This window comes from Zosterops lateralis (assembly GCF_965231275.1).
Source record: "Zosterops lateralis genome assembly, chromosome: 13".
NCBI classification, from domain to species: Eukaryota; Metazoa; Chordata; class Aves; order Passeriformes; family Zosteropidae; genus Zosterops; species Zosterops lateralis.
Window position 1 is genome coordinate 10,498,414 of NC_139773.1, and position 14,186 is coordinate 10,512,599.

Genomic DNA, 14,186 nt, shown 5'->3' on the forward strand with positions numbered 1-14,186 from the left:
GACAGGCCCCGCCACCGCCGACGCCGAACCACGAGCAGGAGCTGCCCGGCGAGAGGAGAACCAGAGTCGGCGCCGAGACCCAGCCCGGCCCTGAGGAGAATGGTGAGAGCCGTGAGGGGGCCGGGAGCGCCGGGCGGGGACGGGCCGCCGGATCAGACCCGTCCGGGCCGCCCCGAGCCGCCTCCCTGTGCCGCCCGCCGGGGCAGGGACGGGCTGCGCCCCGGGCCGGGGAGCGCTGGGGCTCTATCCCGGCAATGCCCCGCTGCTCTCCCGCCCGCGGGCCCGGCCCTGCCGGAGCTGCCGGAGCCGCAATGCCCGCGCCGTGCCCGGGGCGAGGTCCCGCCGCCCTTCCCGCCCCGCCGGGCCCGGGGCAGCTGCCGCTCCCGCCCCGAGCGGCGCCGGGTCCCTCCCGCGGCGGAGGCTCCGCAGCGCCCGGGCAGGCGAGCTGGGCTCCCCGGTAGTGCTGCCGGTGCCGCCTCCGCCCGTCAGGTGGGGTGGGCTAAACCCAGAATCCGCACGGTGCGGTTCTCCGGGCTGCAGCGGTCCTGCCCGTCTGATCTTTACACCTATTGGATTTTTGCTGTTTCAACATGTTGTGCATATATATATATATATATATACACTTAAAGATGGATGAGTGTCTGCAAAGAAAACACAGTTTCAGATCTAGCTCTATATTCTGGCTGTTAAACGGTTCTCCATCCCTATAAGTTTATTCCTTAATATTTAAAGAATTTAGAGTGACTTATCGCATCAAGTGCTTTCTAATGGTGAAAATATAGGTGTGAAGTCTAAATATATGGATTTCTACAGTCTGCTTGAACTTCTAGTAAGATGCTTTGTTTGATATTAAATAAAGGTGTCTTGTTTCACGGTGTTTTTCTTAAAAAACACGGGGATTCGTGCTCATGAGTCTTCCATTTCTGAGTGTGTCTGTGAACTGTGTGGAAATGTGGGCTGTATTTTTCTAGAAACTGCAAATCCGGCACTCCTCTGGAAGAAGCTGAAAATGCAACCTTCCATTCTGATTTAAAAGAGTGCTTGGCATCTGCCACTTGCGTGGTACTTGCTCTTCTCAGCCAAAGTGATTTCATGGTGGGTTTAGTTTTGAGGAGTGAAGGATTTCTTTGTTTATTTAATTTTTTTAGTTTAGCTCTGGTGGGTTTTTTTTGGTGCTGATATAGCCTAGAAATGTACAGATTGGTTTTAACCATCATAGCTCTTTAAATTTGAGACTCAGCAGCCTTTCTGGCAATGTAGTGTGTTTGCAGTGTTTTATATTTGCTGTGTGTTTACCAAACCTTTCGAAACCTCTGTTAAACAGGTGTTTTGGTTGAATTGGATGTAGGACATTTTATGCAAGCTCATTTTGCTAAAAATTTCCCTGCTGCTCCATGACTATTTAGCAACTTTGAATAATTGCTGGACGGTGTCCAACATTAAATCAGGAATTATTCTAAGGAGTGAGTTGTTCAATGTGGCAATTCCGGCTGTTCAGTCTTTTTTTTAAATGTGTCTGTGTGGGTGAGATAAGTGTCTGCTAGATCATCCTTCATACCTTCTGGTATGGGGCCATTCTTGACTTTGCTATTTCAAGGCAGGAGGGGGGAAACCTTTGTGCCTGTGGAGCTGTTTAGGCTGAGTTTGGACTGTTTGTACCTTAAGTTTCCTGATGTTGTACTTTGATACTTTTTTTACTTGCTGGAGCTCAGCAGTGGAAAGGTAATGTTCACTTGTCATACAAAAGGCACCTTGAAACATCACCTTGCATCTGACAGTTATCTCACGCTTTTAAAGATACTGTATCAGGTCATCTATCTCCCCACGTGGATTGTCTTGGAGAGGGTTACTCCATTGTGTTTTAAACTTTCATTTATTTTCTTGTCCCTTGAGGCTCTGCCTAACTAGTCTTGCTGCTTTACCATTTTGTCTTACCACATCAGCCCAGCTTTCTCTGCTCTGCTGGTGATAGACTGCAGCATCCAAAGTCCTCTCTTTTTCTCATCGTTATCTTTGCCACTTGCTGTGCTTCCCTTTCCTGGAAACTTTGGACCAACACCCACGTTTTTAAAGCTTCTCTTTCAGGGCCCATTCACGAGGTACATTTGTGTTAACCGTTCAATCCTCGTGGACAGTCACGACAGATGAGCGTTTTCTAAACAAAATTGTTCTGAACTTCAATAACTGACTCTGACACAATAGAATTTGGCTATGCTGGTTTGTGCTTTGACACCAGTAACGTTGCAAATAAATCTCTAAGAGGACTTGTCAAAACTGATGTGTGAAGAGAGATGCATGATAGAATTTTGCAGTCTTGAAAAACTTGAGGATGAGTTTCTATATTGTAAAGCTTCAAAATACCAGAACAATATGAAATGATACTTCTCATGTCAAAATATTTAACCTGAAAAACATGTTCTTTGTCTTTTTTTTTGGCCGATACTTATTTCTTTTGGAATTCCAAATTTCTTTCAGCAGTGTCTACATTTGCTGTGATATTTACATCTCTGTTTATTTCCCAAAACAAGCAATGTTAGTTCTGTTTCTTTTTCCCACTTTTTTAAGGGCAGACTGATGGCGAAATCAACATGTGTGTTTTTCAGAATTGAGGTTTTGGTTTTTGAGGTGATGTTTCTTGTGTTTCTGAGTAGTTGTGTCTTGGTGCATTTTACCTTCAGTGGATGAAGTTTCAGCAGGTGACTTTTCATCAGATAGATTACTGAATAATCTCATTCTGTGTGTATTTGGATAAGATAGTTATATAATTATTAAAGCTGTGTCATTTTTACCTCCAATACTGACCAAGCTGTGGCCTCGGACAAGTGAGTCCGTGTGCTTCATTGGTTCTACAAAAAACAGTCCACCTGACCTGTGATAGTACTTGAACTTGGGTTGCACACTTTCTTTGTATTCTCTGGCCTGAAGCCTTCTTTTTCCTCTATTGTAGTCTCTGCAGTCTTGTTATTGTCTTTTAATTTAATCCCTTTGCTTTTGCTCACATAATGAGGACGTAGAGGTGATGGTGTCATATATCGTGATACAGCCAGTACTGGAAGTGATCTACCTAATCCTTGCTTTCTGTTATTTTTATTATGGGAAGCTTGGCTTTTCTTATGCTATAATTATAGGTGTTTTTGTGTTTTAAGTAATAGAAAGCTAATCTAACAAAAGAACAGAAAAAGTAAACCCCTGAAGCCTTAGTGTTGGCCAGCTTTGCTCCCCGTCCTGGCTCAGCACAGGATGAGCTGGGTATCCCTGCTGCTGTGCAGGGAAGGGAGGGAGGATGTGCAGGAGGGGAGGGAGGATGTGCAGGAGGTGACTTGTCTTTTTAGTCGCAGCCAGTTATTAAGCAGCCGACCAGCTGCATCTTAACGGGGTGGGAGCACAGCCCTGAGCAGCAGTGGGGATTCCAAGAGCAGTCTCCATCACTGCTCTTCCACTGGTGGAAGGAACGCTGGTTTTCTTGAAGAGCGGTGAGTTCTTTTCAGCCTTTGCACCTATATTTTGCTTAGTGTGTAGGATGTGAACCACTTTCTTTAACTGCCAGGTGTGTTGCACCCACAGAAAAACCTGAGGTCTTTTTTCTCCCCAGCCATTATAATTTTTGCACAGAAGAAGAGACCACGCAGGTTGTTTAATTGCTGTTAGGTGAGCAGGGGACAGTTCTTACTCCTGTGTTCTTTCCAAGAGGGAAAGGCCAGTGCACTTCTGATGGGATAACAAAATATAAAAAAATGAGGGAAACTGTATACAACATTTTTTCCTATCCCAAAAATTGGGTGAAAAGTGTCCTGAACATATGGGGAATATAGGGAGTAAAAGAACTGTTGCTAATAGTGGTGCTGGTAGTTCTGAAAAGCTGCTTTATGAAAGGAGAGAATATTTAACTGTGGCAAGTGGGGTGACAGCATATGGTATAAGGGTGTTTCAGGATTAGTCTGTAAGAGAAATGTGGTTGATTGCAAGGAGAACTTAAAGTATGCTACCAAACTGACAGCACATTTTGGTTTGGTACCAAACTAAAGCTTGGTTTACAAGTTATGCATTTTTTGCCCCTTCACTTAAGCAAAGTTCAGATGCTACTGAACATGGTAGGCTTGGATTGAACCTTAATTATGGGAATTTCTGTTTCCTAAAAAAAAAATTAAGAGTTGCATCACAGTTACGGTTTATTTAATCTTTATATTATTAAGAGCAGTGTAAATTTTTTCTCCTGAAGATTCATAGAAACTCATTCTAACTTGAGCTGGTTCATGCATTTTGTTGTCACATTTTCTGAAGTGTTTGAACATTCTGTGTGTATTGCAAATGTGCAATTGCTGAGTTAATGTATGTCATCCCATCTTTGTTTCATTTGCTCTCAGCTCAGGGAGGATGGAATAAGATTTGTGTGGTAGCATATCTGTTGATTTTTCTATAGCTGCAAAATCGGAATTTTAGAGGCTGATTCAGTAATCAAGTTACTCTGCTGCATGTAGTTGGACAGCTGATGTTTTTAGATCATCCAACTTCAGAAACAGCTATTGTGAACCCTCTGTGAAGCTTTAAGGGGACTTCATCTTCAGCCTGTCTGTGGAGAGCCCTAATTTACATCATATACAGTCCAACATCAGGTGCTTATTTTGTTTAAATGTGCATTATGTGTTTTGCAATGAGCATACACCAGCCCAATAGACAGTTTCAGTGAGTGTAGTTGTGTGTTACAGTTTGTGAAATTTTTGTACATGTGAGTCTCTCCAATGTCTAGACTTACTGATAATAATTTAATAGCAAGAGTTTGAGGTCTCTTTTTGATTTTGATTTGAACCTCTTTTTCAAGATCTGTAACAGCACAGTCAAGCTTTTTGCTTCTTTGTCATAGTTCCCAAAGCTTGGTCTGGATGAGTCCCAGTGCTTTGGATTCTGCCTTTAATTGTTTACTGCTAAACTGAGCAGATGAAAAAAAACCAAAAAAAAAAAAACCAAAAAAAAAGTTGTATTGTTGAGAATTGGCATATTGCAATTAAGTTCTGGTTTGCTGATTTTAATTTTTTGGTTTGATTTTTTTACTGGCAACCTTTTGGGTGATTAATGAAGTATAGTTTTGTTGTGTTACCCTAAATCATTCTTGCTTGAGAATACTTTCTCAGTTACAACTCTAAATGAGTTTAATCTAGGTGTTCAGCCTTTCACCGTATCTCTGTAATCCTCAAAGCCTGGGAAAGTGTCTGTTACAGCTCAGTCACTGGTAGCACAATGGTTTTTGTAATTGAATCCCAGCTTTTGTTTCATGCTTTGTTCACACTTACCTCTACCCGAAGTGATACTTATTTTCTTTACTTTATCTACTTGATTCTTGTCACCTCTGCTAAGAATTTTCACTTTGTAATCCCCTGACTTATGCTGGGTCAAATTTTGCAAAATGTCCCTGGCTGATGGTTCTTTTCCCAATTTTTTCTCTAATGCTACAGTTTTTGTGGGATGTGGACTTGAAAAACTTGGCTCTAAAAGTTTAAATTTAATAAATAGATCTACATTTATGCTTTCTGCAAATGAATTTCCAGGTGCTTCGTCAGGAGAACTTAATTTCACAAGCACATATTGCTTAAAAATTCCTAGAGTTGGAGCTCTACTAGAGCTAGTATTATTTAGCAGCCCAGTCCTTCCCACTCTTACTCATTTTATTTAATGTATTTTCTGACTGACCTGGAGTGCTTGAGATGTGTTGCAGAGTAATAACCTCAGGTTAAGGGTTGTTCAAGCCCTTTGCTAGCTGTTCCCACATGTGCCAAAGCTCTTCTTGAAGGTGTGTTGTAATCCAGTCAAAACTCCTCTAAATCCTGTCTGTCTCCTTTCCACCTGTCCCTTTGTGCTTCCTTGTGTGCTCAGTCACAGGGGATCTGAATTGAATAAACTCCTCATCACCTCTTTTTTTTTTTTTTTTTTTTTTTTTGTGGATTATTTTGTTGGTCATTTCCCTGAACCGGCTTCCATGTGACTGCATAAATGCTGGTGCTGGTATGAGATAGGTTGGGATCATGTGCAGAGGCTTAGGAAAATGGGATTGTGGCACCCCAGACTTGCCAGGAGCTGTGAAGCTGGTTTGGAAACTTGCTTTAAGGTGCCTGACATTTGGTTTGTGCTGTTGCTTTAGGAAGTGTTCAGTTACTCTGTGCATCACCCGTGGCACGTGAATGTTTCCTGAGTCTCACAGCCTTGTGCACAGGTTCCATGGCCTCTTCAAAGTATAAACCAAATTTCTTTGTAGCCTTGTCTAATTGTACTGCAAGCACGTGGTGGCTGCTCTTGAATACTCTTGTATCTAAATTCTTGTTCACAGAGGATGTTTTCCTTGACCTGCTTTTCTGATTGTGTGCTAAGAGATTCAAGATCACTTGTTTTTACCAGATATGCTGTGCTCCAGTCTGTCTCTGAACTGAGCTGCACCAAGATGAGTTTGATCCCTCCCATCAGGTTATTTCTGTTGGCAAATGATTCTCTGCTGGTAACATGTCTCATGTAACAGAATATTGCTGGATTTTTTTTTCCTCAGTGTTCTTAGCATGCAGCATATTTGCTTTTTAGTGCTGTTCCCATTCTTGTTTTACTTTCTCAGGAAGCTGAACCTGTTTCTTTGAGTTAGGAGAAACCAAAGCTGCATTCTACTAATATATCTGGCAGAGATCAGCACAGCAGCCATGTGGATGGGTTCAAAGACAGTCAGCTGTACAGCATTGTTAAAATTGCATGTGGATTGGCTTTGTGTTGTGAGTGTAATGCAGTATTCTAATTTGTGGGAGAGCCAGTCTGAAAAAGCTGTTCCCTTTCAAAGCCTGTCCCTGGTGCTGCTGCAGGTCATGCAAGTCTTTAGGCATAGCTTCAGTCACCTGGATAGCTTAAATTATGCATGTGCTTAAGTGACACATGATTAGAGCCTAAAAATACCAGTTGTGTAATTACAGAACTGTTAATCAACTTTCTCTTCAATTATAAAAATCAGTTAATCTACACGAGAGTAGGTGCAGCTAATGATGTTTTAAATGTCAAAGTCTTACCAGTTTCTCCTGTGGTCCCCTGGCTGTATTATTGTCTGTAGTTTGCAGAATCCTGTTAAACAGCAAGTTTAATAAAACTTCAGCTAAAGTCATTAGAAGAGTACATGGCTGAAGGTGATCTTCTGGACAAAGAGTTTAAAAGAGATTAATCTTGAAGGAACTTCTACTTGTGGTAGTAACCTTGCACTAGGAAAGAAGAATAAATCACTGATTAGCTGACAAATATTCTGGAGAACTGTCTAGGAAGTAGCATTATCTGTTTTCTGGCAATGCCTCTGGCTGCAGAACTGGTTGGAAGAGGCTCTGTCCTCCTGATTTCACAGGCTGTTCTTTACTGACCCTGTTTCTGCTGCTGAGGGTGTTCATGGTTTTGCTGCAGGCTGGCCCTGGGGACAGCCCTGTGAGCACTCACCTGGCCTCGGCCAGGGGCACTCAGCACCGATGTGGAGGTTGGGATGGACTTTTACCTCCTAAACTGGCATCAACTGGCTTTGCAGCCAGAGGCATTGAAAAACAGAAACATCCACTTAAATAACCTTTGCCCTTCTAATTTGTGCAACTTCAGAAATGCTCTTGATGAGGATTTATGCCTTTGCCTCATTAAGCAATTGGTCTGTCTTAGTCTTAAAGAATTATGCAGAAAAATAATTTTTAAATTTTCAGGTGTAGAAAACCTATCGTTTGTGTGCACTCAGTTTCCAACCTTACTGCTCCGTGTGCAACGCCGGGACTCTTCTCCATTAAATTCCTTGTAATTGTTTCAAATGCTTTAGTGAAACAATGTGGCCTTTTTATGTTGCTTATATGGGGAAAGAGGACAGAAACCACATCATCAGCCTTGTCCTGGTTTGGGCTGCCAGCTTGTGTTACAGGTGAGCATTCTGAGGTGGTGAAGGCTGCTAACAAACGAATCATTGTGTGGATGTATCCTCTGCTTGTGCTCGGTGTTTCCTGGCCCGGGGGAGAACTCTTTGGTTCTGGTGTAATCACAGGACTCTGCTGGACAGCACGATCCAGTAAACTTTGGGCTGTGCTTTCTTCCTGGTGTAGAAAATGTGCAAGACAGAAGCTTTTCTGCCTTCGGAAAAATCCTGTTTTCAGGTTGTAGAAGGATGTTTTCTGCTCACAGGCAATCTGCAGAATACAGGTAGACTTTGCAGAGAGGGGGAGGATTATTCACAAGAGCTAATTAGGCAGTGAGTCCCCAGGCTTTCTCAGTGGAGACCAGGGGGGATTCAGAGCAGCTCTTTTCTCTCTGCAAAGAGGATGTAGAAAAATTAGCACAACTGAGATAAGGTTAGTCATTTTGACAATCCTCTTGGGTGTCATTACTGGGTTTTTGGGGGGTTTCTGACAAATACAAAGATCTTGCATGTAGGACAAGAAAAATCTTTAGTAATTAATGTATTAGGAATTGAATGTTAATTATACCATGAATTAGAACAAATCTTCAATGCCAGATGAGAATGGTGTTCTCAAACAGAGAGGGTATGTGCCCCTCCAAAATGTGACCTTAGGCAATATGTTCTTGCTTCATTGGCAGCTCTATGGGAAATAAAGAAATACAGTCTCAACTTCCTTTCCTTCCTGAATATTAGGATGCACATGCATTAAAAAAAAAAAAAAAATTTTTGTGTGATAGATCTGTGGTCTTTCCTTGGGTGCCTACAACCTGTGTGCTTTTGGGGATTATTTTGATGTACCTTGGCAATGTGCTTAGGACAGCTCAGCTCTTCTGCCAGCCCGTATCTTTCTGCTACCAAAGGGGGTGTCCTACTTCTCTTGTTCCCACCTTGAGTGTGGCCATGTGATTCTTTCTTGTGCTTTAGTTTTCTGTCCAGTTTGCATCTGAATCTGTTCATTTTGACATTAAAGCTACCTGCTTTTTTTTTTTTTTTTTTTTTTTTTTTCTTTCTTTTTTTTTTCTTTTTTTTCTTTGAGAGTAATGTGCTGGTTTAGGGAGCTCAATCAGTTCCCCAAAGGGCGAGTGCATAACTGGAGGTGGGAGAGAAGTAGCAGGGGAATAGGTGAGAGGGCAGAGTAGGAGCTTCCTCAGCTTGTCTTCTCTGACTGCACCCTCACTTAATAATTTGAAGAATTGCATCTATAAAAGCAAATATTTTTCCTGTGTTTCTTGGCTTTGCCAGGACCTCCACCTCCCTCCTGGTGTCTTTTGTTTCTCTAGAATGACTGTCTTCACTCCTCTCCTGGCAGGCCAGGAAGGAGCCTGTCCCAGGTATTAGTTCAGTGCAGCTTAGACAGGCCATTGTGCCATGTACCACTCAGCATTGGTGAGTTCTACTGGAATTTAGTGTGCTGGAAGAAATCACCATAAATAGAAAACATTTTCCATGTGTAGTTGTGTTGTGGTCTCTCAATATCATTTAATTAGTTATTTCCCCTACCCTGGGAAAAAAAATCAAAACCCCCAACAAACCAAACCAAACAAAACCAAACAAAACAAAACCAAAACAAACAAAACAAAAACAAAAAACAAAACAAAACAAACCCCAAACAAACAAACAAACAAAAAAACCCAAAAAAAGGAGGATACTTTATTTCTAAAAATAATATATTTAGTTTCTGAGTAATTATTTAGACTTGTGGTATTTAACATAGAAGAGCCTCTGAAAGCATCAAAAACTCAAACAAACCCTCAACAGCAGAGGGTGGAAATTTTTAAAAGTGCCTAAATAAACACTGTATATTATTTCAGACAGTAATTAGCTGCTTTCACATTTCCTTAACTAACCCAGTTAAGTTTCTTCTTTGCACTTTTCTAGAGGAGAAAACAGAAACTACTTGAATAGTTTTAGTGGGAACTTTATCTTGTGATAAGAGTTTAGGTACATGGATGTCTCTCGAATGCTGTCAGGGTTCTTGTGCCCCGAGGTGGGGCTGCCCTGAGCAGCTGCAGGCTGAGCTGGCTGGGAGAGGGGAGCTGCTGCTTTGTCTTGACAGGCACTGGAAGTGTAACTGAATCCCGTAGCTCTTTGTTATGAGCTGTCTTTAAAAATGCTCAAGTCTTTGTAATTTGACAGTAGGTGAACTATAGCAAATTCTTGTTTTGGCTTGCTTTTATGCCAGCTCATCCTATTTTCTCCAGCCTGGTGTAATCTCCCAAGAAGTCTGATCACTCTGAAGAGTTGACCAAAATATTTACTTCCCCTACTGTGCTTAACAAATACTGGCACATTGGTGTGCGTGTGTGTACAGGCAGGGAGAACCCAAAATCCAGATTTATTTCAGATCTGTCTTTGGTTGTGTGTTTGCAGATGGGCCTCTTTCCTAGTTTCAGTAGTTTTGATTATAACAATAAATTTGCTTTCCTAGATATTGTGTCTAAACGTACGTTCTGTGAAATTTCATCGTCCTTAGCAGTGTTCTGGTGCTGTCTCCCATTTCATGTACCCACTGGTATGTTCTGTTGCTTTTCCTTCTCACTCATGCTATTCAGAGAAATATTATTGATCTGCCATAATTAATGTAGCCATAGGCTTCCTTTTTTTTAAAGAAATATATATTCAAAGAGTTGTCTTAGGCCAGCTATGTCAAAAATCCCTTAGTGATAACAAGTTTCCATTGCTCTAGTGAGTTAATAATAGCCTACTTAAGTCAGGAGGCACCAGAATCTTTGCTGTGATAATAGAGAAGTTTCTTTCTTTGTACAACATGAAAAATAAGTCAGATCTGTGAAAGTGAACAGGCTAAGAAAGTGGCAGAGCAGGACAAACAGCATCCACCCTTCCAGTTTGCTTTTGTAGTCGTAATGTGCTTCAGCACATGCTGAATTAATCAGATGTTCGTGCACTTCATGAACTAGAAAGGGAGGACTTTCCTTAAATCTGCAGCTCAAATATCGCTGAAGTACATCCTCTGCAGGAGGTGAGGGGTTTGCAGCCTGTAAAGCTGTCTAGGAACAACGGCTGCCAGAGCTGAGGTTTCTCATCAGGGAACAAAGCAGAGGCAAATCGAGGGCAGGATTAATTATTTGGCTGGTCACACGAGCCCTTTCCCACTGCTTTATCTCCAGAGGTGGCCACCGCTGCCTCCTTTCTTGTATCTGTGGCTTGTATTCCCTGTGTGAATGGGGAAGGACTGGAGGTTGCTTGAGGCAGACAGCAACCGCATCTAGACTATCTGAGTTGCTTTACTGCTGAAATCATGCTCCAAGCCTCATTGCTTCCAAAAATAAATCCAGCGTTTATAGGATTGTCTCTTCATACACCCGCTGTGGCTCTTGCCAGAAGTGTGAGGTGTGAACCAGACAAATACTTTGATGTAGAGTAGATCTGGTGATCAGGGAGCACAGGGGTTTCACAGCCAGCACCGTGTGTCCCATCCCTCCCTGTGGAAAGGACCAGGGAGAGGCACCAGCTCCATCCCCACAGAAATGTTCTGAGCGACTGAAAAAGACTTGGCATCGTTCTGTGTGTGTTGGTGAGTAGGAATGCTGACTCTACCTTCCTGCTGGTCCTATTTAAGACAGTGTGTGGGCTTGCAATCTGCATCTGGTCAGGTCGGGATGATCGCAGGCTGCAGCTCAGTCTCTGGTGCTGCGAGAGGTGAGGAGGATGCAGACTGCACAGTTGTGTCACTGTGGATAAGGCAGGGAAACGACCCTGGAGGTTTGAAAATGTGAGAGGTTTGAGGTTGGTTTATATGGGTCATTCAACATAATTAAAAGTGGATTTTAAGTGAGGAACCCTCTCAGAAGCAGGCACTGTATGACAGGCTTGCAGACGTTCCTATGCACTTGCCATTATCTTTTTTCGTTTGGCTCTTGTTTTGTTTTAATCTCATTTGAGCAAAGTGAACATTAAGAGTGAAAACGTTGGCTGTAAAGCTGTAGCTATATTTCTTGTAGTTACAACCCCACAGTCTTTCTCTATTCTTTTCTTTCATTCATGGTGTTAAGTTTTAGGGAGTAAAGAATTATTTTCATCTTCTTTGAAAACTCAGTGGTTTGTTGCTTCACTTCAGTATGTGCTTTGAAATACTTTGTGGATCACATCAAAATGCAATTGGTCTGTGGACTCAGAGGAAGTAATTTATTGATTCTTTAGTAGGGCTAAAGTTTTTTAGCTTGGTATTTCATTAGTTGGGAAGACTGCAAATGTAAACTATTTAGAAATCAATTTACCTCAGCTCACAGCAATGAAACAGGTTTACCTTCTGCTGTATTTTCTTTTTCCTGCCAAAATTCCAAATTCTGTCAATGAAAGTTGTTGGGGAAAAAAAATTAAAACGCATTTCTCTCTTTGCTTCCCCTCGGCTTTTCTGAAGGCGTGTTCAGGAACAGCTTACCATCTGCTGTGCTGACACAGTGTCAGAGAGTCTCTGGTTTTGGAAAGTTTAATCACTGTATCTGGTATAATTGGGCACTTAACTCTGAAGGTGTTTATTGTTATATCATCTGAGAAAAAGCCAGTTTGAAATTACACCAGTAGGCGATTGTTGTCTGAAATCAGCTGATGGTCCATTCCATACTGACCTGAGCTATCTCATACTGTAGAATCAGTTGCAAAATTTTTTCTTGGTGTATATTAATATTTATTTTATGGCTTGTGTGGATGTTGTATGCATTTTCAAATTTTGATACTTTCTGAAAGAGTAATTTTATGGCTGGTCTAACTGCTGAACAGCTATTTATTAAGCAAATAAATTTATTTATTTTAAAATATGCTGCATTTACTCTGAATTTTCCTCTGAAAGACCTGTATTGCAGTTATAACTTTCCCAACAATGTGGGTAAAGTGGATTGAGTTTGAATGTAATAAAAATATACCAAAAATACAGATCTGTGGATTTTGTTCTAGTGCATCAGGGTTAAAAGTCACCACTTCATAATGCTAAATTCTGTTCATGAATTTAGAGTATTCTTAATTAAATGAATCTTCAGAAAAAAAAAATCCATAAACTGAATTATGTACATTGTAATCGTACAGTGAAATAATTCTCTCAAAACCAGCCTGTTCTCCAAATAGCAGATTGGAATAGTTTTCATCAAGTTTGAGAGAGCTGTAAAAATCCCTTTTGACAAATCCTGATTACCCTTTGCGTCCAAAACTGCACATGGATTCAGGGAGTTCTGTGGTGGCTTCATTACGTCAGAGAAGAACTTGATGAAACAATAGCTACTCTGTTAGAGACCTGGATTGCTGTGAAATCTGTTCAGAGCAAATCTCCTGAACTGTTTAATAAGAAATAGGATTGTTGAAGGTTTGTTTTCAGCACTAAGGGAGCCATTGAGATGAAGATTCTTATCTTTGCTCTCTGGCTCACTTGGGATCTGCTTCCCATGTGCAGAATTCACAGAAGGCTTTCTCTGACTGCCCTATTTCCTTGCTTGCTTCAACAGTTTTTATTTAATGAAAAGCCAGGGTTTTTTTTTGCTGTCAAACAATCTATTTTCAGGACTGTTGCAATATTTTCACTAGAGAAGTTTTTCAATCTGCAGAACTGGAGCTGTTTGCTTTCTTAGGAGTCCAGTGAAGCCTGGTGAGCTGTTCTGTTCAGAACAGGATCTTCAGCATAGCAGAGACGCCTTTCGTGCATGATGGGTCTGTCTGTCTGAGCTGGTCACATTCTGTGACAAGAGGTGCCTCTGTGCATTTGGGGGAAAAAAAAAAAGGAACTAACTTCTTGTAGATAAAGCTGGTGGTTGTTTTAGACTAATAATTAATCCTGATGCAGCAGGTAAAATATCCTTGCTAAAATTTTCATTTGTAGTGGATTAAACAGCAGTTAAGATTGAGGCACAGTCCTTGTCATTTAGAGTGACATTCCTCACAGGGATACATTAAAAGCACTGCATAAATATCTTCTGGCATTAGGATAATGTCTGAGCCTCTGTCTTTTGAGTACTGCACATATCTGTACTTTCTATGGAAGTTGGGACAAAAAATGGAGGTTGACTGATATTGTAGATCCTGATTCAGGAACAAGTTTTGTAGGTGTTCTCTGTGTGTTGTGTGTTCTCTGGACAGACAGCACTGTTATTCTGTGTCAAAGAGTCTTTTAAATATAGTTCATAATACTAGCTGACTAAATGCTTTGTTTTCTCCCCCCTCTTTTAAAAAAAGAAAACAAAAACCCCCAAACTAAAATTATAGAAGTATGTAACTTTAAATTGAAGGGAAAGCTAGTAAA

At 41.4% G+C, this 14,186-nt stretch overlaps 1 protein-coding gene across 2 annotated transcripts in view; it reads left to right on the top strand.

Annotated features, from left to right (window-relative positions):
* TRPM7 (transient receptor potential cation channel subfamily M member 7) overlaps positions 1 to 14,186 on the top strand; it is a 51,451-nt gene continuing 37,265 nt past the window's right edge. For both annotated transcript variants that reach the window (XM_083870575.1, XM_083870576.1), the window contains exon 1: positions 1 to 102. In XM_083870575.1, coding sequence (XP_083726701.1) covers positions 100 to 102 — 3 coding nt within the window. In that variant the 5' untranslated portion in view covers positions 1 to 99. The remainder of the gene's footprint in view (positions 103 to 14,186) is intronic.